The 26,246-nt window shown below is 39.5% G+C and overlaps 2 protein-coding genes across 5 annotated transcripts in view; one reads left to right on the top strand and one right to left on the bottom strand.

The window, feature by feature from the left end:
- Window positions 1-12,117, bottom strand: part of ZFP91 (ZFP91 zinc finger protein, atypical E3 ubiquitin ligase) — a 45,895-nt gene extending 33,778 nt beyond the window's left edge. For all 3 annotated transcript variants that reach the window (XM_060606731.3, XM_060606730.3, XM_060606729.3), the window contains exons 1-2: window positions 11,643-12,117; window positions 6,003-6,031 (exon numbers count right to left, since the gene is read on the bottom strand). In XM_060606731.3, coding sequence (XP_060462714.1) covers window positions 6,003-6,031; window positions 11,643-11,992 — 379 coding nt within the window. In that variant the 5' untranslated portion in view covers window positions 11,993-12,117. The remainder of the gene's footprint in view (window positions 1-6,002; window positions 6,032-11,642) is intronic.
- A 154-nt stretch (window positions 12,118-12,271) lies between these two features.
- Window positions 12,272-26,246, top strand: part of LPXN (leupaxin) — a 47,894-nt gene continuing 33,919 nt past the window's right edge. Inside the window, exons 1-2 of one of the 2 annotated variants that reach the window (XM_060606734.3) lie at window positions 12,272-12,986; window positions 21,269-21,426. In XM_060606734.3, coding sequence (XP_060462717.1) covers window positions 12,971-12,986; window positions 21,269-21,426 — 174 coding nt within the window. In that variant the 5' untranslated portion in view covers window positions 12,272-12,970. Of the gene's footprint in view, window positions 12,987-15,525; window positions 15,691-21,268; window positions 21,427-26,246 lie in introns of those variants that run through there. The other variant, XM_060606732.3, reaches the window with a different exon arrangement.

Here is a 26,246-nt window from a genome sequence, read left to right on the forward strand (position 1 = left end):
GAAACCTTACATAATGGAAAGCAAAGAAGCCCTACACAAGAGTACATGCTATATTACTCCACTTACACAGAATCCAAAAAATGGCAAAACAAATTTGCGCTGTTCAAAGTCAGAATGGTGGTTACACTTAGGGGTAGGGATCAGGTTCTATTACTTGACCTGGGTAATGACCACATGACTGGGCTTGCCTTGTGAATATTCACAAAGCCATACATTTATGGTAAGTGAGCTTGTGCATATGTATGGCATATCTTAACCGACTTTCAAAAAGATCACCTGTAATCCTAGGAAAAAAGAACAGAAATATCAAGTGTCCTTCAATCAGGTAAGGGTTAAATAAATTACAGAATATACATGTGTAGTAGCCATGGTTGGATGCCCACCAAGCATCTATTTGCCTCCTTCTCTTTCCTGAAAGACTCGATCCCACTCTTAGACACATGGTGGGATTCCTGATCAGTGTAAGCTAAAGGCTTCCTAAGTAGTCTGTGAATTCCTAAAGGTTACCAAGACCTTCTCAAGAGGTTTACAAGGTTGAAACTCTCCAAAACAACCTGTATTGGAATTTGGATTACATTTCATTTGTAGATCAGTATGGAGAGAAATGACATCTTAACAATACTGAGCCTTCAAACCCATGAACAAGGTACATCATTCATTCCATTTATTTAAGTCATTAATTTCATTCAAGTGTTTTGCACTTTCCAATGTTTAAGTCTTTCATGTCTTGTAACATTTATCCCTAACACCTATTTTTTGATGCTCCTGTAAATGGTATAATTTTATAATTTCAACATTTTTGTTACTAACATACGGGAATACAACTGATTTTTGTATGTTGATCTTGTATTATGTGAGGCAGCATCAAGATGCCTTGCAGATTTTGCCTTCAATCTTTTTGCAAACTGCTCTGAGGCCACCACGACCCGAAAATGTCTAGACTGAAAGACCAAAGAGAAGAGGGAACAGCCCAACTGAAAAACAAGTTTCTGTATTTTAAACTATTGAACTTTTGGAAGGTTACATGGCAATAGATAAGTGATACAAGAGTTTAGGAAGAGTCACAGTAAAGAAAATAGGGTTTAGAAATTCTCAAAAGAGGCAAAATTACAAAGAAGCTAGGATACAAGTTGGGAGATTAACTGGGATCAAAACAGCAATGAGGTAGGCAGGCAGAGGACAGAACCACAGTTACCTCTAAGAGAATTACTTGCACTGAAGCTAAAGGGGGCTTTGCCTTGATGTAGTTAGATCAATCTGGCTAGTTTTAATTCAGAGGAGCTTGATCCTTCTTGGACTTAAAAGGTCAGGAGGCATGAAATCATAGCTAACTCCTTTTTGTCAGAGGTTCTTGTCCACTCATGCTTCAGTTTGCTTCCACCAGGGCATTCTGCTGCATCTCTCAAGTGGTTGTGGCAGGAATTGGATCTCAACACAAAATAATTACTCTACATTACAAAATTAACTTATAAGTGTTGTTAGAGATGGTTTCTATGTAAGTTGAATCATAATGGGCAAACTGTTACAAAGTTATTTCTTTGTATGTAAGGGAAAGACTTGTTTATCTGATAAAACATCCCACAACTGAAATGAGTTGATAAGCCCATGGGCTTTCTGAGCCCATGTCACAATCCCCACACGAGGTATGTCTGCACTTCTAGAAAACTAGAACAGAGAGCAAGAACCACAGGAGGTCTAGGTATTTGAACAAGAAAAATAGTTTAAAGGATATGGGGCATTCCCAATGAGGAACTGGATGTCTGAGTAGATCATTCTCCTACTGAGAGAAATAATATAGCTCCTGTTACCTTAAGATAAAGAGCTAGGAACAAAATAGGACAGATAAAATGCTATGTACTGTCAGCCACTTGAGACATGAACATTATCGTAACAGTCAGAAACTTGAGTTTCTGAAACCTGATCAGACTACTCTGTATATTTCTATAATTAGCTCTTTGTTTCTCATAAATAATTAGTAAAGTCCATTTTGAAATATACCAGCGTCAGCAGTATTAAGAGAAATCAAGGAAAGCAAGGCTCTTTTTTAAACTTATATTTAAGCCAACTTTAGAAGAGTATTATTGAATTTGTGAAGAATGCTTCCGTCAAAAGTGATCATATATTTGAGAGTTAAGACTGAAACTAAGTATATGGCCCCCCCCCCTTTTTTTTTGCCTAGTGATTCTCCTTTCAGAGCTCTTTCCTATTCAAAACCAGTAAGATTTTAACTAGGGACACCAGGTTATCAGCCAGGAGACTCAAAATAAGAATTGTGAAGACAATGTCCTAAGTAACTTCTCACATCATCCTTTGTACAAAAACTCAAATGGAAAAATTAAAGTTAGATTTTTCTCAATGGGAGTAGGTAAAACAGGTGGGAAGCCTGTTCTTTATAGTTAAGAATAACACAAATATTGTTTAAGGGTACTGGAAATGACAGGATAAGAAATAATCTAAGATATTCCAACATAGGAAAAATGAAATAGTCTGATGAAATTAAAACTATAAAAATTGCTAAAAATAAATTCCAATTTTTAAAAGAAAGGAATACAGAGCTATAACATATAAATTAGATCAATGAACACAAAAATGGAGGATGTGATCCAGGAAAGAAATAACAAAACAAGCTAATATTTTAGTAATAATTCCAGATATTATGTTGATTATAAATTAGATAAGGCAAATAATCAAAGCTCTTAACAATTTAATTCCCAGATCTATAATGAACTTATTTGATGACTCTGTCTAGGTAATGTTTTCTAAACGTTACTACCCTGTAACAAGAAGAGTAACTGAAAACAGTAAAAGAATTCTGAATAAAAGGTGAAACCCAGAGTTTAATACAATCAAATTTTTAAGCACTCAGTGCTCCGAAGTGTTTTCCACAAATTCTAATTTTATGAGCTATCCCTTAAAAAAGCGGGGGGGGGGGGGGGGTGTCTTATAGTCAATTAAGTTAGGGAGTTACTGCACATTTTGGTATTTTTATTGCTCACTACTCAACAAACAAAATCTGAGAGGCCCTGCAATAAAAAAAAAAAAACTAACACACTGATGACTCAAACACCTAGCACATTTGACTCTGTAAATACTTATTATTCCACGAAACACTTGAAACTCACTTTAGTAAACATTAAGATATTATAGTCTCCTTTTTTTTTTTTTAATAAGGTTTCATCTTGGGCAGTTTTAGTTGGAGGTTTGAAAGTAAAGAAATTAAAATTAGTGGACAAAGTAACACTGGAATTACTAATAAACTACATTGCATTGTGGCAAACTATCACTATACTTATTACCATAAGAATAACATTAGTTGAAAACAGAGAACAGAATGAAAACAGAGAGCAAAGTTAAAAAGGAACCTGCTAGGCTCCATCCCTCAAAATTTCTAACACTCTTGGAAGCTGGCAATGGTAAACTAAACTTTCACGTTTCAAGTTTTTCCCTTTTTGCTTCTTCTGTGTGGAATGCTCTTCAGCTATCTACATGCACACTCAGGTCTCAGTTACAAAGTCACCTTCTCAAAAGGGGTCTTCCCATGACATCGTAACTTCATCAAACTCTGAACCACATTATTTTAATCAAATGTTTCACTGCACTGATTTGATTACCAGCACAACCTAGTACCTAGAATGCTGCTGGACACATAATGCGATGCTCAACAACTACTTGTTCAATGAATTAATAAACACTATCTTTGCAAATCTCCATTTGTTTTTATATATTTTCATTTTCCATTTGTTTTACATATACCTATCTGGGTTAAATAAATACAAGAACAGGAACCAATACAAATATGTTTCTTTACTATTTCAAGTGTAAAACAATCAACATGGCACTTTGCAACTTCATAATTTTAAAACAACAAGTTGTTTTTTGTGTGTATGCAACATTATTTGTTCAAACATGTCCAAGGTTCTTATCTTTGACTGAAGGAAAGGATATAGTTTCACGCTGTTTGGAGTAAATAAGAGTTAAAAACAATCCTGAAAACATCTTGTCAATATTAAGGAACAGAATTAGTAGTACCTCTAGAAAATATCAAAAACCTGCTCAAAATTTTGAATAACTTTGGAATGAGTTGAGTTACTTCAGTTAAAATGCAGCCAACTGAACATGAAAACTATTCCAGAGTAACAGAACAACTTTCTGAGAAGTTAAATGACAAGAAAAAGGGTAAGAATCGAGGTGAATTTAAAAGCATAGGGAAAAGTGACCACCATAGATAGCCTCCACTTCTGTATTCCCTGGTCTAGTGTTTAAATGTACGTAAGATACAGTTTTCTTACGTTCCTATATACTGTTCAGAGTTGAACAGCCGCAATGAAGAGATGAAAATGAGAGCTGGAGAGTATCTATTTCTTCAAAATTTTACAGTTACCTTTTACTGAATGTTCACTGGATTTTGAAGTATTGATATTATTTGCAATAAAAGGCAGAACTTGAATTCAAGTGCTGAGCTCTAACTAGAGATTCGGAGCATTTAACTAGTGAATTGAGTGAACTGATGGAGACTGAGCTACCCAGAATGCAGTTTAATCTCTCCACAGCTGCACAGCTATGTAACAAGCCAATTTCTGGTTTAAGACATCTATGCAAAGAGCAATTAATTTATCTCCAACAGAGATTCAAAATTACCACCACATCCTCCAAGTTCTCCTCAAGGCAACCCAAAATAATTTCTTTATACATACTCTTTAGACACATCAAACAACCTTAGCTCTAATAAAGGCAAGCTGAGGATTTTGTCTTTTGTTTTAATAAAAACTGCTCTGGTACTTGATTGCCACCTGTCTACGTTTTCTTCACAACGTAACATTTCAAAATGATCTCTGAATAAGGAACGTTAGACCTTCCATTCTCGGCAGACTCTATTTTCCAAGTAAGAGCAGCAAACTGGTCATGCAAAGTTTTCTACACAAAAAAACTTGCCTAGAATAAATATTTCTGCCTGATATGAAATACTAGCCTCAGGTTCTAAAATTCAGAGGGAAAAAAAACCTGGTAACTGGTATCTAATTATTTACAAAGCAGCCACCAATTTAAGTCACTGGTTCCTAATCACACTGTCATTCTTCTACATGGCATTAAAATCCAGGTTTTAAACTTGCCTTATACATGTTATATTTTCTCAAAGCATTCTTTATGAAGAGAAAAATCTTAATATATACGAACATATGTACGTATATAAACACATACATACATAAACACATGTACATACATAATTGGCCAAGCCTCAGTTAGATTTGTCAGACACAATAAATGAAATGCACTTAAAAGTACACTTGTTCCAGTCTTAAAACGGATGCTGCATATTTGATTTAGCATCAAGAAATGCAGGCAATAACTAGAAAAAATATATACATATAATGACTGAGCAACTGGCCCAGCATGTTAGGGGCCATTTTAATAATCCAATCTGCAAAGCCAGAATAAAGTCTTTTTTAAAAAAAAGTTGTTTTTTGTTTTTAAAAAGGTGTACATTAGCTTTCTTTCATAATCCAGATAAGCAGAAGACTACATTTAATACCTATATTTGGTTTGGTAAAACTCTTTTAAAGAGAAACAGTCTAATGATCCCATTTAATGATTCATCAGGCTGAATGAAATCTTAGAACACTTTTCTTCTCACATTCTTCAAACTGCATTTATAATTTGAGTCTCTACAGGCACCAAGATTTTGTCTATACTTTACTCTGTATATTGTGTATCATTTCTGTTACTTTACTAAAAAACCATATAGCTAAAAACAAATTGCAATAAACTAAAATGAGATAATCTGATTTCCCACTGATTAGGTTTCCAAATAATGCCAAAATGTTCCACTTGCCCAAACCTAGCATCTAAATAGGTTCTAATCACACCAATAATTTTTTACTAAATAAAAATCACTTTTAAATGAGAACAATCTGAATCATTAGGCTGCAGTTTATCCTATTTTCTATCAGATTATAAAACAACCAGTGTAATGTACATGACAGATAAGAATGATCAAGTCTTACCTTTGTCAGTTGTTACTTTGTCCACGCATCTGAAAGAAATGAGAATCAACTATTAAAAGAATAATCTTGCACGCATTCTTAAAACACAGATATTTATCTCTTTCAGGTTCATCTCCAGAGTGATACAGAAAGCACCTAGAGTAGTGTGGTCAATAGAACTTTCTGCAATGATGAAAATATTATATATCTGCACTTTCCAATATGATAGTCACATGTGGCTACTGAGTGCTTGGAAGAGCTTATGTAATTGAGGAAATGAATTTTTAATTTTGATTAATGTAAATTTAAACAGCTATCATATCTGACAGCACATAGTTACAGTATTCTTCAAGACAGTTTCTAACTATAAAAAGATTAATACAAAGGAAATAGTGCTGATTTTATTATATTAAGTGGTTATGTAAGAAAATGTCCTTATTTTACTAAATGCAGTAACTAGGGGTGAAATAAAACGTTTGAGATTTTCTCTAAGGTATGTCTGTCAAAAAAAGCGGGGAGGAGAAGGGAGATAGAGGTAACGAGCAAAATCTTGACAACTATGGAGATTTCACTGCACTTTTTTCTCTATTTTGTGTATACTTGACAATTTTCACAAGAAAAATTTAATGAACCTAACAGAAAACCCCAAATTATTCATTTGTTATACCCAAGTCAAAATCTATTTCTACAAAGGCAAAAGACTGGACCTTAGAAATAAATATAATTTGTACTTTACAAATTAGATAGCAACAGCAAAGAGTTTTATGTGTTATAAATGGATTTTTAAAAATGTTACTATCTTGTCTTAAATTTGTTAACATTTCTATCATTCATAACTGTTGAGTGTGGTAAAATGAACCCCTGCCCCTGGAGTCATTACCCAAATTCAAAAGTCCTCAGGTCTTGGATCTGTATTGTAAAGATGTCACACAGTATTTCTGAAGCAGTACAAAGTTGGTTTGGTTTTTTTCTATTTTTTGAAAGTAACCCTGATATAAATGAAAATCTTATGTAATAAAAGAATGTCCAAATACAGAAGCCACAGCATAATACAAAATCTGTTCTCCTTAGAAAGAACAGCTATCATTTTCTCATCCCACTTTTTTTTTTAAAGCTTGGTATTATAATTTTATTTTAAATTATATTATCAACATCCCAGTTAATAATTAACATAAGATAACTGCTAATCATCCTAACTCTAAAGGAGAAGTACAGATTTAATTGCTAAATTTTGAAACTACGCAATAAACTTTCCAAAAACCGTTTGGAATGCTAACATGTTTCTATTACCATATTGATCACCATAAGAGGAAAGCTCAGAATTTTAAACTTCTACAACTGGAGCTTTCTCCAAAGAGTCTCAAAAGCTGTTTCAATTCAGAATATTACTGCCTTTTCATTCCCATTATCATGACACCTTACAAAAGGAAATAGCAAGAAAGTGTCACCCAAAGGTTTACTACCATTTTACTTTAAGCAAGAAAATACACCAAAAATGGAATGCCATGTACCAGAAAATAGAGCAATATTTGTTTCCTTCATTTGTAACCTCCCCCAAAACCTGTAGTAGTCCCTCTAAGAATACTCCATTTTAGCCAATAGGGTTACTCAATACCTAGAAGTTTAAAAAAGTACTTATTGAAGTTTTACACGAAGTGCATTGGCTAAACACAGGCCTTATGATCATGGTAGAACAAAAAGAAGCCTTTTTTGCAATCTAACCTACTCTTAGTTTAAGAATTAGTTTCCGTATTAGTAAAAAGCAGATGTTTTAACTTGATGAATTCAGAAAAAAAAATGGTAGAAATGTACATATAGTTTTTTTAAAAAATACTTTTGAGAGAGAGAGAGAGAGAGAGCGCATGGGAGAGTGGCGGGGAGAGGCAGAGAGAGAAGGGAACAGAGGATCTGAAGTGGGATCTGCACTGACACCAGTGAGCCCCATGCATGGCTAGAACTCACAAACCATGAGATCATGACCTGAGCAGAAGTCAGACACTTAACCAACTGAACCACCCAGGCGCCCCGAGAAATGTACATATACTTTAAAATGAGACGTGGATTAGGGGTGCCTGGGTGACTCGGTCGATTAAGCGTCCAACTTTGGCTCAGGTCATGATCTCACGGTTTGTGGGTCTGAGCCCCACATCAGGCTCTGTGCTGACAGCTCAGAGTCTGGAGCCTGCTTCAGATTCTGTGTCTCCCTCTCTCTCTCTGCCCCATCCTTTGCTCACACTGTGTCTATCTCTCTCAAAAATAAACATTTAAAAAATGTTATTAATAAAATAAAAATTAGACATGCATATATATAAACATCTGCAATTAAAATATAAGAATCTGAACTCTTAAGCTTATTGGCCAAAATACAGCAAATGACGAACCAAATTCTTCAATAGTACTGATATAAAAACCTTTCTTCATATTTGGTTTATCTTTTCTTATAATTAGCCTTAAAGTTTTATTTTAAAATGTTTCTAGCATTTAACTTTATGCCTTTCTTTTGAGCAACTTCACTGAAAAATCATTTCCTTCCATAAGGATTTCCTGTTCATTAACTTTTGAATGTTTCAATGTAAACGAAAACATTGTTACAAGCATAAATGTATATTAAAAACTATAACCTAGTTATCACTTAATTATAAAGCTAACTTCACAAATCATAAATTGTCAGTTATTGATGAAGACACTAATTTAAAGAGCTTAAGTAACTTGCCCAAGGTCACTTAGTGAGTAGTAGAAAGCTGGGAGCAGAAACTATCTAGTCCAATCGTTTTCTACTTCATTACTTTGCCTTCTAACAAAAAAAGAGGTTTCAAACAATCCAAATCCCTGTAGTTATTAACCTTTTAAACTACTGTACACTTTGCTGTCTCTTCAATCAAGAGAAACAAATGTAGGTGAAACAGCTATTACTGAGAATTTATAGGAGGAAACGTTGGAATATGTAAAAGAACCTGAAAAGAACAAGTAATTAAGACAGAGATTAAATCTCTTCCTTCTTTTTAAAAAATTGCCAAATGTTGTTAGGAAAATAGAGAAGAAGGTCAGAGAATACTTGACCAGGGTTCAGTAAACTGATACTCAAAACCTCACGAGAAGTGCCTGGGTGGCTCAGTGGGTAATGTGGTTAAGCATCCAACTCTTGATTTAAGCTCAGGTCATGATCCCATGCTTTGCGAGACTGAGCCCCAAGACTGAACCCTGTGTCAGGCTCTGCACTGACACCATTGAGCCTGCAGGAGATTATCTCTCTCCCTCACTCTGTCCCTCCCTCCTGACCCCTCCTCTCTCTCAAAATAAACAAACATTAAAAAAAAAGAAAGAAAAAAACCTTTTGAAATATCTTGAAGGGTTAAATAATTTTAACTGATTAGTTTTAAAGTTACTTTAGCACTCTGAAAATCCGTAAACCATGCATACATGTTTCACAAACCTTCACTAATCACTGCATCTTCCCTTCAGACTGCAAAGTCCTTCAAGACCAGGACAATGTCTCATTTACCTTTATAAAGCCTCGCCCAACAGGGTACCGGGCCCAGTTACTGCTCAATCATGGTTTAGTTAACTGAAATGCTTTAGAACTCCTTTGATTTCTAGGGCATGCAGTAAATTATTACTAGGAAAGTTTATTTTAACAATCTGATCAAAATTGTGTAACTTTAAATTAAGAGACAGTTCTGAGGCTAAGAGAAGGTAAAAGAACACTACTATCTTTTACAATACTGGACAAGAGGAAAGGACACTAAGAATTAAGGCTCTATCTTTCTCCCCCCAGGGAATCATATGGAGAAAAAAAACTGAAGGGATTTAATTAAGTCATCTTCATCCAAGTTCAACTGTTTTAAAGTAAAAAGACTCGTAAGTACTTTTTTTGCCAAGAGTTAGGGGAAAAAAACCAAAGAAATGGAAAAAAACTATTGCACTAGGTGTCATCAGGTTGAGACATCATTTCTGTAAGTAAAACTGGTAGGAAAGTGGGAGGGAAATGAGCAAGGAAGTTTAGGTATATTTTACTCAGATGGGTAGGTGAGAATGGAAGGGCATTTAAAAATGTATTATGAGGTTATTAACTTTCCCAGGTGTGGCAAAAGAAGGAAATGGAAAAAAAGTCCCAACTTTGCAGAGCTTACATAAAACCACCACGCACCACTCATGTCTCTAGTATGCTACCACCACTCAAAACTAACTTTTAGCAAAGACTGCATGTAGTACGCACTAGGCTTTGTGTTAAGTGCTTCACGTGCTGTACTTGATTCTAATTCATCTCATAAGGATTAACATTAGCTCCTATAAACAATGAAACTAAAGCACATGCAGTTGAAGAAATTTGTCCAAGGAACTTAATCCAAGTTAGGGTAATGATAGCTCTTTTCAAACTGGTGAGATTAAATACACAATCTTAAAAGTTTTTGTGACTGGAATTAATCTACAGGAATTAGAATCCCAATCGCAGCCAAATGATTTGTATGCACAGATCTTTGTTCGCAGAATTGCAGTTTACACAACAAATTCTCTGGATTATGTTAATTTAAATAACATTCAAAAATTTGAAGTACATCTAACACCTCTGAATTTTATCTCTTTCTGAGGGGCTTCTAAGACAAGCATGCAAGTCACAGACGTAAGTCTTAATTTTGGAAGAGGTGTTTTCAAGTTTTAAATTTGGGATAAGCCAAATCTTGCCACACTATCTTTGGGAGGGGGCACTTAAAACTGTAATTCCCCCACTCCAATTTTCCCTTTTACCCATTTTTTTCACTTGAAAGTCGAAAGATAAAAATGATATTTTCAGCGACGAATTCAATGGCTAATATGATTAATTTCTACAATTTACAAACACACGTACTCAGTATTTCCGACATAGAAACATCTTTAAATATTTACGTTCCTGGTCCCTCCATTATCACTAGATGATAACAGAATTCCTTGAAGAATTGTCTTTCAAGGATGAAGTTCCTACGTTGGAGCATAAGCACAAGCAGAGAAGCGAAAACTAAAAATAGATAAATAAATAAATAAATAAATAAATAAATAAAATAAAAGGAAAACCACTAAAAGATACCCATCTGATTCTGCTGTGTGAAAGACTACACTTAAAATTGGCAGAGCCACGTTTCACCCTAAGCACCAGATTCCTAAAACAAGTGAAACGTGATGTGAAAATTCAGCAGAGTGGAACAAACTACATAAAGCTGCTCATACAACTGGCTCTCGAGCTAATTAATGGGAAGGGGGGGTGGGGGCCACACACTTCAGGAGCCAAGACCGTGCTGTTGATTTCCTAATGGGGATGTGATGTAATACTGGAGAGCCGCCTTACGAGGGGAAGGGACAGGCTGACAAAGGGAGTGCAGATGCCAGAGTGCGGGCGAAGCCTGCGGCGGCGGGGAAGAGGAGGGCCGCTCAAGGCGCAGGAAAGGTGTATCCCACAAAGGACGACCTCGGGGAGAGGGGAAGTGGCCCCGCGGACGGAGGGCACGGGGGAGGGCCAGAGAGGAGCGACGGGACAGCTAGCAGGGAGGCGGTGTGACATCTGGCGCGCGAGCCGGCAGGGGGCAGAGCAGGCAGGATGTCACGTGGAGTGGGTGCTACGGGAGCCGAGAGGGTTGCGTGCGGACAGAGGGGGGTCTTTCCCACCGCCTGAAAGACTGCGTTACTCACAGGAGTCGCGGACTCTTCTTGCCCTGAGCTGGAGACGGGGGCTTCGCGGCCTGGGACTGCTGCCCTGGGGCGTCGGGAGGCCTGGCGCTGGGGCTGCTCCTCCGCCGGCGGGGATACTCGGCCTTCCTCCGGCGAGACACAGCGGCGGCGGCGGCGGCCGCAGCGGCCCGGCCCCGGTCCCGACCTCCCCTCAGCACGCGGCTGCTAGTGGTCCCTGCAGGCGCCGCCGCCGCCGCCGCCTCAGGGGGCTGTTGTTGGGGCTCCTCCGGAGCCGCCTTGGCCGCCGCCGCCTCTCCCCCTTCCTGGTCCTGCTGCTCCGGGGGTCTCGGCTCTTCCGTCTCCCCCGGCATCGGGGCTCGTCCGTCCCCCACCCCCTCGTCCCAGGCGGCGGAGGCGGAGGCGGCGGCGGCCGCGGCGCTGCTCCCCCCGCCCCCTTCGCCTCCCGGAGCGTCCGGCTCAATCTCACTCAGCGCTCCTCTTTCCCCCCTCCCCTCCGCCCGGCTCCGAGGGCGCCCCCCCCACCCCCTGCCACTCAAGGCCCGCTACCGCTGGCGGCGCGCGCGCCCGCCACAGACGTGCAGCGGACCAATCGGAGAGGAAGGACGGCTTCTTCGCCCTGCCCCTCGCGGCCTCTCACGCAGCGACGTACCAGGTTCCCTCCCCCACCCCTTCCTTCAACCAATCAGGAAACGGCTCTAAGGGAGCGCGCGAGGTTTCCTTCCCCGCGCACCCGTTCTCACCGTTAAACGGCTGCGTCTCGCGACAATCCTAAAGTGACCTTCCTCCCCCCTCCCCCGCCCCACGAGCTCAACGCGCGCTAGGGGCAGTGGGAGGAGCAGGTCCCGCGAGGAGATTGGTGGGAGGAAAACGCACCTTTTTCCCCGCCTCGCGCGCACCCTGGACTGGCTGCGCGCGCACCTGCCTCCCTAAGGAGCCGCTAATGCCACAGGGCTCTTTCTATCCTTCTTCCTTAAGCCGCGGAAGTAGCCTTGGCGTTCTTCTGCCTCCACCCCGACCCCACTTTCCTGTCTGTGGCCTTTCTGTCCCCAGCGCCGCCAGGTCTTGCGGAAAGAAGGGGAAAATTTTTTGAGTTGTCGCTTCTCCTTTAAGAAAAAAAACGCCGTCGGCTGCCGGATGAAAGTCTCTGAAAAAATGGCGGCGGTAGAACAGAGGCGGGGTCGTGAGGGCAAGGAGGGCCCGCCTCTTGGCGCATGCGCAGGGTCAACTTGTCAAAAGGCATCCTGGGAGATGAAGTCCTGAATATCCTGAGCTTTAGGAAAAGACGACAGGCAACCGGAGGCGTAGAGGATGCTGGGAGGTTTTGAGTGATGCACGATGGGAAAGGTAGTTTACTCGTTCTGCAGTGGGCGTTTGCTCTTTCAAGGCGGTAGTATTTCCGGGTTAGGCCGTGAAACTTGCACAGATCCCAGCTGGGTTGTCGGGGCAGTTGCTGGTTGGGATAGCTTAGGACTGTTTTCCCGACTTTGGAATCGGTGTTGGCGAAACATTTCTTGGGTGGCCACGTTCACAGTGGCCTGGGTTGGTTACTTTGCACCTCCTAGCGTTCATGTTTGCAGTATACACCTCGTCATCTTATGTGTGACCCGTGAGCTCCTAGAGGTCAGGCACTGAATCTGGATCCGTCGGGTGCTTGTCGCATAGCACAAACCCACCACTAATTTGGTTCTTAATGAAAGTCTGTGGAGGGGCGCCTGGGTGGCTCAGTCCATTAAGCCTGGGACTTCAGCTCAGGTCATGATCTCACAGCTGGTGGGTTCCAGCCCCACGTGGGGCTCTGTGCTGACAGCCCAGAGCCTGGACCCTGCTTTGGATTCTGTGTCTTCCTCTCTCTCTGTCTCTACCCCACTCGCACTCTGTCTCTCTGTGTCTGTTAAAAATAAAAGTTAAAAAAAAAATTTTTTTTTTTTTAATAAAAGTTTGCGGAAAGGATTCTAGAGTTGCTGTTTTACCAGATGCTGGTGCCAAGGAGCTGGCGTCAGCTGCCTAACTTGGCTGTGGTCCCTGGGCTGCAGGGAAGAGGGTAGGGTGAAGGGTTGTTATCGTGATTCTGTGACCTACTCAGAGAAACCCAAGGCCTCTTTCATGCTCCCTCCCTCAAAGCGACTTGGCTTCTGTGGTTTTGAATGTTTCTGCTGCACAGGAAGCACGGTCAGAACAGCAGCTTTGTCAGAAATTACCTGTCTGTTCACTAGCGTATGCAACTATATTATCCTAATGCGTCAAATGGGAGTTTCCATTTGTTTTCCAAGTTGCAGTCAGTGACTCCTGCATTCCTTCCTTACTGCTTTTCATGAACTGTACCCAGGAAGCGATGTGAGAGAACGGTTCTTACCCCTAGAAAATAAAACATCCAGGTTTAAAACCCCCCAGAGAAAGCAGTTGGAAACAAGATCTGGGGATCCAATTCTAAATTTCACATAAATCATTAAGTTAAACTGCAGATGGAGTCTAATATTTGCAAGCCAAGTGCTGAAGTGCATTTTTCCTCGGTGTCTTGGCTTAGTTACCAGTTCAGCTGAGGCAAATGGCATATTTGCTATCGAGTGTTCTGCACTTTCATAGGACTAGTGACATTTCAGTTGTAAAAACTACAGATTAGTGTGGATGGGAATTTTTTCAAACCCATCTGGACTTTTGGAACAGCACTGACATCCAATGGCTGCTCAAAGTAATGCAGAGTGGGAATCTTTTGATTAAAAAAAAAAATCTTTGTGTCAGGAGGGAATGAAAGAATCAATAATTCCTTTAGATCAACCAAAAAAAAAAAAAAAAAAAAAAAAAAAAAAAAAAAAAAGACCACTGGATTGCAGAGGAAAGATCACAGGCATTGAAACTAAATCTGGATTGGGGCGCCTGGGTGACTCGGTTGGTTGAGCATCTGACTTCAGCTCAGGTCACGATCTCACAATTCATGGGTTGCAATCTCACAGTTCCTGGGTTGGTGGGTTTGAGTCCTACGTCGGGTTTTGCACTGACAGTGAGAAGCCTGCTTTAGATTCTCTCTCTCTGGATTATAGTAAATAGTAAAGCTACCTATAATTCTCTTAATTTCCTCAAGTTACCATTCCTTGAATTTATTTCACTACTGGTAGAGGTGGAGATAATAATATCTGTTTCACAGGGCCATAATTATAGTTCTTCACACACTGCCTTCTCATAGGAGGCCTTTTGTAAATGTTTTATTTCATTCAAGGTGAGTAAAATCAGAGTGGTAAAAGATGAAAGTTAATCTCAGTGTCCTTTTTCTGAGAAATTGCTAGAAAGCAACATAGCTAAGCAGAAATTGTGCTTCACTGAGACATCTGCAGCTTAACGCCTTGTGTCTTGTCTTCCCATTTTCATTCTTCATGACTGCTATAGTTGGTTGTGTTTTGGACCACAGACGTAGCCAGGCCCTGAAAATCTAAATGTGACTACTACTCTGCCCTGCTTTTAATGGATTTACAGTCTATTCAGGAAAGCAGGGAAGCATAATTTCAGATAATTAAGTGAATGAAGACAGCAAAACGAATTGGGTGCTGGTTAACTGATGGAAATTTTATGAAGGAAACTGCTTTTGTGGTCCCCAGCTTTATGTGCACACACACGCATACACATACTCACATACACTCACACACAGCAGGTTTTCTGATGCTCCAGCCACACTGGAGGAAACAAGTGCAAATCTGCCACTCCCATGAATTCAAGATGAATCCTGGCACATAGTAGGAGTTCAATTTTTTTCAAAGTTAATTTTGAATCTTTATCACCCTGTCCAATGCACTAACAGAACTCAAATCCTACTACCCATCTTTCTATGTCCCATTTTTAGAACCCTAACTTTTCAAAAAGAAAAGAAAAAAAAAAAAACTCACCAAATCAAAAGAGAGGAAGTGCTATGCAAATACAGGAACCAAAAAGGGTTATAGAGGCTGCTTCATGCTGTTTCGTTCAGTTCCTTTGCAGTCCTCTTCAGCACATGCTAAAACAGTTCCTCACAACCTGTGGGACCAGCGCATCTTGGGGTGCGTGACAATGGAAGAGTTAGGTGAGTGAGGACCTTCCTGGAGGGGAAACTGAAGGAATGAAGACTTGGCTACCATCTCTGTGTGGTGGGATGTACTTCTAGCCAGGGGGAGGGTGCTGCTGGAAGATTTTGTTTCCACTTCTCTCTTGACTTCAGCCCAACCAAGAGTGAAGCGTGAGGAACTAGGATTGTTTTGGGGAACTCCGGGTGCGCTCTTTTAGTGGCACAAACAGGCAGAGTTTGGTGCTTAGCGGAGTAAACCATGCACAAATACTTTTGGACTGAATTGTTTATTATGAGTATTTGCCCCTTGGCGACTATTGGAGGTCACAGGGTGGTCACACAGTTGGCACCTGCAGAGATATGATTTAGGAAGAAAAAAAAAAGGGAGAGGGATAGATGGTGTTGGTGAGGAGAAGAAATGGAAGAGCAAGAATGAGACATCTGTAAAGGTTGGAGAAAGGCCAGGGTGGTTTCATTTGTTCCATGGTTTAGTATTAAACCAAGGAGAATTAGCACAATAACTCCACCAATTCTGTTGCTAAGCTCTTTATTTGGAGGAATTCTCAAGGAACAGATTACTACGGACTGCAAATATGATACTCTTTCCACTTCAAACAATTAAAACCAGCAGTGAAACAATTGGCCACATGGCTCAGAGAGATCCCTGACTTCAAATCTTTGGAGTAATGGAAGCTTTGTCATTCTTGGGATTCATTCTTTATCCTCGGCTGACCTTCGTTGCTGGCATCCTTCCTAACACTGAGTCACTAACCTTTACTCGCTTTCCAAGCTGTATTAATTCCATAGTGTTATGGGTTTTTGTATGTCTGGGGTATGTCAAAAGTGTGAACAACAACAACAACAAAAAAACGTATCTCGCATATTGTCTTTTGTTGCTGTTGTTAATTATTGGGAGTGTTAGTTATTGGGAGTGTAATTTGAGAGCGAGAGGAGCAGAGAAAGGAAGAAAGGCAAATTATAGGAGGAAAGAGATGTCAATGAAGAGGGAAAGGTGGTATTTAATAGACACAAAACTGTTTTGAAGGTGAAGTCTCTCTTTTGCTGCTTGGGGTAGAACATGTTTTGGACTTGGACTAGAATCCACATTCTTATTCTGTGTGAGAATTGGGGAAGTTCACGTTTCTAAGTTCAAAGTCCAGCTCACTAGAATCTAGCCCTTCTTTCGTATTTTAGCAACACCTAATGGCTTTCACGCAGGTAATTCAAAAGGGAACTAATAAGTATTCAGCGAGTTAAGCTAAAACCTGACGTTTTTACAGATATTAATCATGTTAGTGTCTGAAGCAACTCTCTGAAATAGGTAGTATCCACTTTTTATTTCCAATGAGAAAACTAAGAAAAATAATAAATTTGTTCAGTATTGCTCTCAGGAACCCCTAACACCAAAACTGATTAATCTACAAGGTGTTCTCCTATTGTTTTTTTTTTTAATGTTTATTTGTTTATTTATTGAGACAGAGGGAGAAAGAGAGAGAGAGAGAGAGAGAGAGAGAGAGAGAGAGAGAACGAGCCAGGGAAGGGCAGAGAGTGAGGGAGAGAGAATCCCAAGCAGACTCCACGCTGTCGGCACAGAGCCTGATGCAGGGCTCAAACTCAACCAACTGTGAGATCATGACCTGAGCCAAAATCAAGAATCAGACACTCAAACAACTGAGCCACCCAGGCACCCCTCTCCTGTTTTAGAAGTGTGTTCCAGCCAGTAGAACAACCCAGATACTTAAAAAATTACAAATTAGATTTGTACAGTTTTGCCCTAGTTGAGCAGGATGAAATGGTAGAGAAACCTGGTCCAGAAATGGAGAAAGGGGGAAAGTACCAAACCTCCTAACAGGTGACAGGTCAGCAAAGGCAGGCAGATATTTTCTTTTTGCAGTATCTCCTCCAAGGTCGGTAGTTTGCAGCCACCAGCTTTTACCTGAAGCTTCATTACTCAGGGAGGCCGGCTAATGGGGAACCAGGAGCAGCCCCTGGCTCTGAATGAAAGCTTTACAATCCAGTGAGATCCCCCAAGAGACCTCACTTTACTCGTTTCATGTTAATGTTGACATGATTGGATTTCCACAGATGAAGCACCACAGAGAAGGACTGTGGAGTTTTCAGTGTACTACCACCCCCCACCCCTTGTAACCCCGCATTTGTCATACTGAAGTTAGTCATCTTCAAATTACGGAATCTGGCAGAAAGCAAGATAATCTCGGGTGTTGGTATTACGTGCATTCATAGGAAACGGGAAGATGGAGGCCTGTTAACTCATGACCCAGAGGGGAGAGTTTCACTAACTTTGGTGTGTAACCTACTCCTAGAGATGTTGTGTGTGCCTCATGGAGGGTCTCCTCTCTCCCCTAATCTTTATTGTAAATGCTTTTTTATTTTGAATCCAAGGAGATGTATGACTTCTGGTTGGAGTGAAGCTTAGAAAATAGAAAAGAAAAGGGGGGGGGGGCTACATCTTAATGGAGGGGCACCGAATAAAACTTTGGAACTCAGTTTGGCATTCATTCTGGCTAGTAAGGTTATTAGAAAAAAGTTTTACTTTCTCTTTCTACTTTAGTTTTCCTTTTCTTTTTTGTTCATTTAAAAAAATCTTTTATTATCAGGAATTTAAAAATATACGCAAGTAAAGAAAATAGTTTAATGAAATCTAGTATACCTATCAACCAGCATAAACAATCATCAGCTCTTGGCCAATCTTATTTCATTAATACACCCATCCATTCCTTTCACTCCTGGATTATTTTATTTTATTTTATTTTTTTAATGTTTATTTTTGAAGGAGAGAGAGAGACAGAGTGTGAGTGGGGGAGGGGCAGAGAGAGAGAGGAAGACACAGAATCTGAAGTAGGCTCCAGGCTCTGGGCTGTCAGCACAGAGCCCGATACAGGGCTTGAACTCACAAGCTGTGAGATCATGACCTGAGCTGAAGTCAGACGCCCAACCAACTGAGCTACCCAGGTGCCCCTAATGTTTATTTATTTTTGAGAGAGAGAGAGAGAGAGAGAGAGAGAGAGAGAGAAAGCATGCACGTGGTGGGGAGGGGCAGAGGGAAAGGGAGGAGAGAATCTGAAGCAGGATCCTTGCTGTCAGCTGTGAGCTCAAAGCCCCATGTGCCCAACGTGAACGGTGAGATCATGACCTGAGCCAAAGTCCAACGCTTGTCCGACTGAGCCACCCAGGTGCCCCACTCTTGGATTATGTTAAAGTGATAATCGGATATTACATTCATGTCATTGGTAAATAATTCAGTATTAATCTCTAAAATAAATATATACATATACAAATAACCATAATAGCATTATCACGAACAAAATTCATAATCGTTCTTTAATATCATGAAACATGTAAAATGTTAACAGACATTACTTAATATTATCAAATGTCTTTTTACATCTAAGTTAACAGTGCTTATTTAAAGTATTGAATATTCAGTGTTCAATATTCCTCATTGTTTTCTTTTCATTGAAGTGCACACATTGAAATTAGTTGTGTTTCTTAAGTCTCTTTTAATCTCAGTTTCCCCTTCATCTCTTTTTTTCCACTGCTGTTAGTTTTTGAAGGGTAGTTTGCCTTGAAGAGTTTAGCTCAGCTTGCTCATCTCTAAAATGATGCATAAACTTCAATATTTTTATGAGATGGGTGACTAAGAAAGATCTGTAGAAAATTTCACTTGCAAGAAATTACTAGATTTTTAAAAAAATTCCAGCTAGTTAATATGCAGTGTAATATTAGTTTCAGGCGTCCCATATAGTGATTCGACACTTACATATATCACCTGGGGCTCATCACAACAAGTGCGCTCCTTACTCCTCTTCACCTATTTCACTCATACCCCACCCACCTCCTCTCTGATAACCATCAGTTTGTTCTGTAGAGTTAAGAGTCTGGTTCTTGGTTTTCCTCTCTCTTTCCCTCCCATCCCCCACCCCCCACCACGATCATCTATTTTCTTTCTTAAATTCCACATATGAGTGAAATCATATGGTATTTGTCTTTCTCTGACTTATTTCACTTAGCGTGATACTCTCTAGCTCCATCCACATCTTTGAAAATGGCAAGATTTCATTCTTTTTTTATGGCTGAATAATATTACATTGTATATACATACACCACATCTTCTTTATCTGTTCATCAGTTGGTGGACTTTTGGGCAGAAATGACTAAATCTTTTCTTATGCCGTTAATAAATACCCATCCCCCCTGATATCTAAAATAAATGAAAATCTGTTTTTATAATGACCTGTGTAAAGTTCATTTTCCTCATCTGAGGACTTCAGACCTAGGCAGATCCTTAGAAATAATATAATCCACTGTTTTGCTAACTTAAAGAAAACATGACCTGTGGTAAGAAATCCACCACAGATCCACTAATGGATCTCAACCCACAATTTGAGAAAACTTGTAATAAAATGACTTGATTATGGGGATGAGGAAGTGACTTCAGAGAAGTCATGCCAGGATGGCCCCGAGAATCCACGTAAGGATGGGGACTGGAATTTTTGACTTGAAGTTAGTGCAGGGTCTGGGATCAGATAGTCCAGGATCAGTCAGACAAGGCTGCATCAGTAGTAGCTGATTTACAAAGTAAGGATGATAATATCACCTGCCTTAAAGCGTTAGGATGACTAAATGAAATATATAAGTTCCTGAGCATAGTGCCTGTAATGTGTTGATTTTTATTAATTATTGTTAATTCCATCATAACAGAAAAGTAGTAGTGTGCTACTTGTAAAGTGCATTGGTTTTTCTGAAGAAAACTACAAGGGAAACAAGTCTCAAGTATTTGGATTGCAACATCTTGCTTGATTTTGCAATAGCTGTTTTCTCCATGATCCCTTTTTCCCCCTATACTCTAAAAGACAGAATACTTCTACTTGGTTTTGACAGTTTTATCATGTGCTTGGTATGTAAGAAAAAAAATAATCAGAGTTAAGAATAAGTGTTACTGTCTTGGTATATTTATTTATTTTTTAAGTTTATTTTTTGAGAGAGAGAGAGAGAGAGAGCATAAATGGGGGAGGAGCAGAGAGAAGGAGAGACAGAATCCCAAGCAGGCTCCACGCCATCAGCACAGAGCCCTATGTGGGGCTCGAACTCACCAACTGTGAGATCATGACCTGAGCCAAGACTAAGAGTTGGACACTTAACCAACTGCATCACCCAGGTTCCCCACTGTCTTGGTATATTTAGAAAAAATGTAATATAATTACTTCTATTTTTCTGATAGGAAAAATATATAGGGATTTACTTTTTTCTTATTGGGGATCTTTGTAGGCCATCCACCCAAAATGAATGATAAGTATTAACACGCTGCATTATAAGAAGTCAAATTCTTGAGTGATGCTGTGAAATTGAATGCAACCCTAGGAAATAGGTCACAGTATGTGGAGGCATTAAACATCTTCTGGTAGAATAGACCACAGTCTTGAAGTAAAATATGGAATAAGAGAAGATATTTGAAAATAGCCCTAACCCAAAAGAAGAAGATGAATGGAGGCACAGTGGGGATAATTAAGGAGGAAAATTATCCCAGAAGACTTCCATATTCTGTATTATGCTTCTCTTGTATCTTATAATATAGATGCCTTGTTGGAGGAACTGGAACGCTCCACTCTCCAGGACAGTGATGAATCCTCCAGCCCAGCTCCTCTTTCGCTGGATCAGCATTCCAGAAAGGAGACTGACCTTGCTGAGACTTCAGGTGTCCCTTCTGTTCAGAATGATACAAGTCCCTTGCTGGTAACTTTCATTTATTGGAGTACCTTGAATATAAGTGTTTGAGTGCATTTCTGAAAATTAATTGTATCTTACGTAGAGTGATGTGAGAGGAGAATCATATATCCAAGAAAAATCCCTCAATGGTAACTTAATGGTGGTTGTTTTTGGAAAGGAGGAGAATTGAGAAAATCATCATGGAAGAATAAATCTTTGAGAACTAAATTTTTTTCTAGTGAGGGCATGGTAACAGAGTCTTCCCTAATTTACTTGGAAAATTCTGATATTGCTGTCTGGGCATCAGAGATGCATGTTGCAGTATGACTGGAATTAACACTCCAGAAGACCAGGGATCACCTGGGCAAGGCCAGGTGGGAGCTCAGACAAGTCTTTTCAGGGTGACCTTCTAGGTCCACAACTTTCCATGTCTTATTTTCTGTTAAATGTATTAGGAAATTCAATTATTAGTATACCTAGAAATGATGACACTCTAGGGGACCAACAGAAACAAATTAAACTCAGATGGTATTTTTAAAAAAATCCAGAAATCCAATTTATCATTGTCTGGTTAGAGACAGTCTAACCATCAAATAGAATAATAGATACCAGTATTTGCTATATACATATATATAGGTATATATATATTTCCTTCCTATATGTAAGTCTACATGAATCTATGTTATACTTAGGAGGTTGCTTGATGAGAATAGAATTAGTGTAGAAGAGGAATTAAGTAGTTTTCACATGTGGTGTTTTGAACTATGATATTCTGATTCGTCCTTGTACACTTGGTATGAAATCACAGGTTGCACAGACATGAAATCTGAGCCTGTGGTTCCTTCCCCTTTTAATTGTTCCTCCCTCCAGCTATATACATACAGTTTTAAGGATGAACATTTATTTCTCTCCTAGGGAGCTACTGTCTCTTTTCCTCAATGCAAAATCATAGGCATAGGCTCCTAACTGGTCTGCTACCCTTGCCCCCAGCATTTTATTTTCAGAGTAGCAGCCAGAGTGATTCCGTAAAACTTAAATCAGATGATGTCATTCCTTTACTCGGAACCCCACAGTGAATTTCTATCTCCATTTGAAGCAAAAGCCAGCATCTTTACGCTGACCTTAGTGGGGTGACTATACGCTCGGTTCACTTGGACAAGCCCTGAGTTTATGCTTGTTTTCTTGACATCCTATTATTGGCTTTGGCATTTACCCTAAGGCTTACATATTTTAGGAAGTTTTCTTATTAGCGTTTTCTTATTAGTATTTACACTAAACCAGCGTGGGTTCATAGACCTCCATTTGGTTCTTCTGGCTTCTTCTAACGCCTCATCTAGTAGCGTGTGAAATACATTCAGTGAACAGAATTCAAACTGTATTATGGCTGAATCCTAAAGATGGCTAATGACAACTCATCTCTCTTTCCCTGATCCTGTTCAGACACATCCTAACTGGCAAGCTCCTTTTCAGGGATAACATGCAGGGTGCTGGCCGTTAAAGCTAAAAGCTTAGGCACCGTCAGGGACAGCTAACACCTCTGGTTGCAGGTGATGGCAGGGGAACTTTGGAAGCTTTTTCCCCAGCCGGTCACTCTGTATAACACCACTCATGCTCATGAGAAGCATGGACCCTCCTCAGGGTCAGAAAAAATATGGGAAACTGTGGCTTACTATCATACAAATTACGTGCAGGAAGTAGAGGCCAAGCATTCTCACCGCTGAGTGTAGTGTATTCTAAATGTTCTCATTAAAGCAGCTTTGTCCTTAATTGTGTATGTACAGCTATAGCTATTTGTTTTATTATTTGGCAATGCTTTTATTTTTGCAGCAGATGCTTTTAGCAGCATTTGGCTCACAACAAAACCAAATCCAGAATTACATGTTTAATTTTCTCAAGGAATTGATGATGAATGTGTAATTTGCACAAAATATTTGCCAACATTTCCTGCCCACCCCCGGTGGCAAGTAGAGATGTTAGTGCCCCTTAGAAGACAGGAAGACACAGCCATAGGGAAGAAACATCAGCATCTACTTCATAAGTTGCTCATGTAAAAAGAACGTGCCTGATGGTTTAGCATGTGCAGCTGCAGGAGGCGTGTCTAACATGTCACAGTGAAGCACACCTTTACATCTGCATCAAGTGTCGCTTCTAAACTGGTTTTGTTTAGTATCAGCTTCAAGGTTTCTTGTGCTTCTAACTGAAGTAAATGTGACGATTGAGTTGACTCCCTTTGCAAACTGTCAAATAATGTCAATTTTATATCCGTGCCACCAGAGACCTCAGAAAATTTGTTAATTCCAAAATGGTTTGATTTTTTTCCCCTCTAATTGAAAGGATCAAAATTCAGTATTTGGAAATTCATTCTTCCCTCAAAAGCAGAACATCTGACATTGTTAATGCCATTGTAAATTTAGTTGGGAAGTTCAACATTGAAGACAAAGTGGGTTATTGTGCATGTGTGATCATATGAATACAAATTTTGATGGAGAGCAGAATTGCCGTTAAAAAAAAAGTTCCATATTAAAAAACCTATGCAGCAGAAATGTGCTTGAATTGGTTGTGATGTGCACAAAATTCCTGACTGCATCCAAGCTCCAGGATTCTACCAATCAAAATAGAAACTGCAAATGTCAAAATTTACAGATCTATATTTCCACCATCAGAGTATATATGTATCTAACTCATCCACAAAACTTCTGTGACAGAAGCTGATGTTGAATACGGAAACAACATTTCAGCATGGCTGCATGCATTTTCTCTCTGTATTGCCTGTCATCAATCAGATTTTAGAAATGCCTGAGCCTCTGAAAATAACATTTGTAAAGCAACTTAAATATAGGTTGCATTATGTGGAAAATCAGTCAGAAATATTTAATCGAATTATTCAGTGAATGTAGCATGAAAATTCAGCTTTTGAAGCTTTCAGCAAGTTGCAATTATGTAAAACAAAGCTTGCAAAAAGGAAGGAGCTCAAATTTCTCTCTACAAAAGCTGGGGAGGAATTGAACAACTTAACAGATGAGAGCTCAAATGGTTTAATTACCTAATTTGAAAATTGTGCTTTGGAAAAAATCTTGTCTTTGATGGAGTTTCTAATTTTAATTGGATAAATTTATATTCTCCACCAGAATGGGATGAAATTGTGAAGGCCTATGATTTTGCAGTATCTACATTTGGCAAAATGTTGAAAAGAATCACAAAGAGATGACTTAGGAGCTCTGTCTTGTAAAAATATTATTGAAGAAAGGTGCTCTGGATGGAGGTAGAAATACAGCACCTGTGAAAATACTGGGGCAGAAATATTTATACATTTTAATATGAGAAACATTTGAGAATATCCTCCATTTAGCAGAATTTGCCCTGAACTTGTAGGCTCATCAACATCCAGAGTGGGAATATTTTCTCAATTAATTCTCAATATTATGGTCTACAGAGAAGCATCAGTTAAAAGTATCAATAACTTCAAAATATATTTATATATTATATATAAAATGCATATATATAAAATGCAGCTCCTTAACTAGTTTGCAATACTAAAAGATATGAAAATAATAAGATCATATTTTATTAAAAAAAATTTTTATTAGTTTATTTTGAGAGAGAGAGAGCAGAGGAGGAGCAGAGAGAGAGGGAGAGAGAATCTGAAGCAGGCTCCATGCTGTCAGCACAGAGCCCAATGTGGGGCTTGAACTCACAAACCTTGAGATCATGACCTCCTGAGCCAAAATCAAAAGTTGGACACTTAATTGAGTCACCTGGGTGTCCTAATAAGATCATATTTTTTAAAAAGACATCTTTCAGAAAAATTTCCACATCACAGTGTTAGAGACAACAATGGTTAGGTAAACAATTAAGGTATATGAATCTATCTCAAGAAAAATTATTTACTGTGCTGTTTAAAAATGTTCAAATAATCAATATACAAGCTTTTTTTTTTTTTTTTAACTTACTGTTTAGAGATGCCTGGGTGGCTCAGTCAGTTGAGTGACTGACTCTTGATTTCAGCTCAAGTCATGATCTCACGGTGTGTGAGGTTGAGCCCCACATCAGGCTCTGTGCTGACAGGGCTGAGCCTGCTTGGGATTCTCTCTCTCCCTCTCTCTCTGCCCGTCCCCCATTTGTGCTCTCTCTCAAAATAAATAAACATAAAAAAATTAATGCTTATAGCTATGTCATCTAAAAACATTCTAGAGAATTTTATTTTTTTAAGTTTATTTGAGAGAGAGGCAGAGAAAAAGGAGAGAGAGAATACTGAGCAGGTTCCTTGCTGTGAGCGCAGGGCCTGACGCAGGGCTTGAACTCACGAACCATGAGATCAGGAGCTGAGCCAAAATCAAAAGTTGGACACTTAACTGACTGAGCCACCCAGGCACCCCTAGACAATTTTATTTCGAAAATAAGTTTTCAAAAGAATTATTTTGTAGGGGCGTCTGGGTGGCTTAGTCGGTTAAGCATCGGACTTTGGCTCGGGTCATGACCTCACAGTTCGTGAGTTCAAGCCCCTCGTCGGGCTCTGAGATGACAGCTTGGAGCCCGGAGCCTGCTTCAGATTCTACGTCTCCCTCTCTCTCTGCCCCTCCCCCACTCACACTCCATCTCTGTCTCTCTCTCGAGAATAAACATTAATAAAAAAGAGAATTATTTTGTAGGTCCATCAATATAATAAAACCCAATTTTTGGTCGAGAAATACATATTTTTAAAGTTATATAGTATTAATTATTTTTGGTACCTACCCCTCTTTCGCTTTTAAGAACATCCCAGTTTGAACCATTATATGGTCACCCTACTTGCTTGATCTGGCCCCTTTTACTCCCTGTCCCTGTCTTGCCAGCTCACTGTGCTGCCC

The sequence above is a fragment of the Panthera onca genome, chromosome D1 (genome assembly GCF_046562875.1).
Source record: "Panthera onca isolate mPanOnc1 chromosome D1, mPanOnc1 haplotype 2, whole genome shotgun sequence".
NCBI classification, from domain to species: Eukaryota; Metazoa; Chordata; class Mammalia; order Carnivora; family Felidae; genus Panthera; species Panthera onca.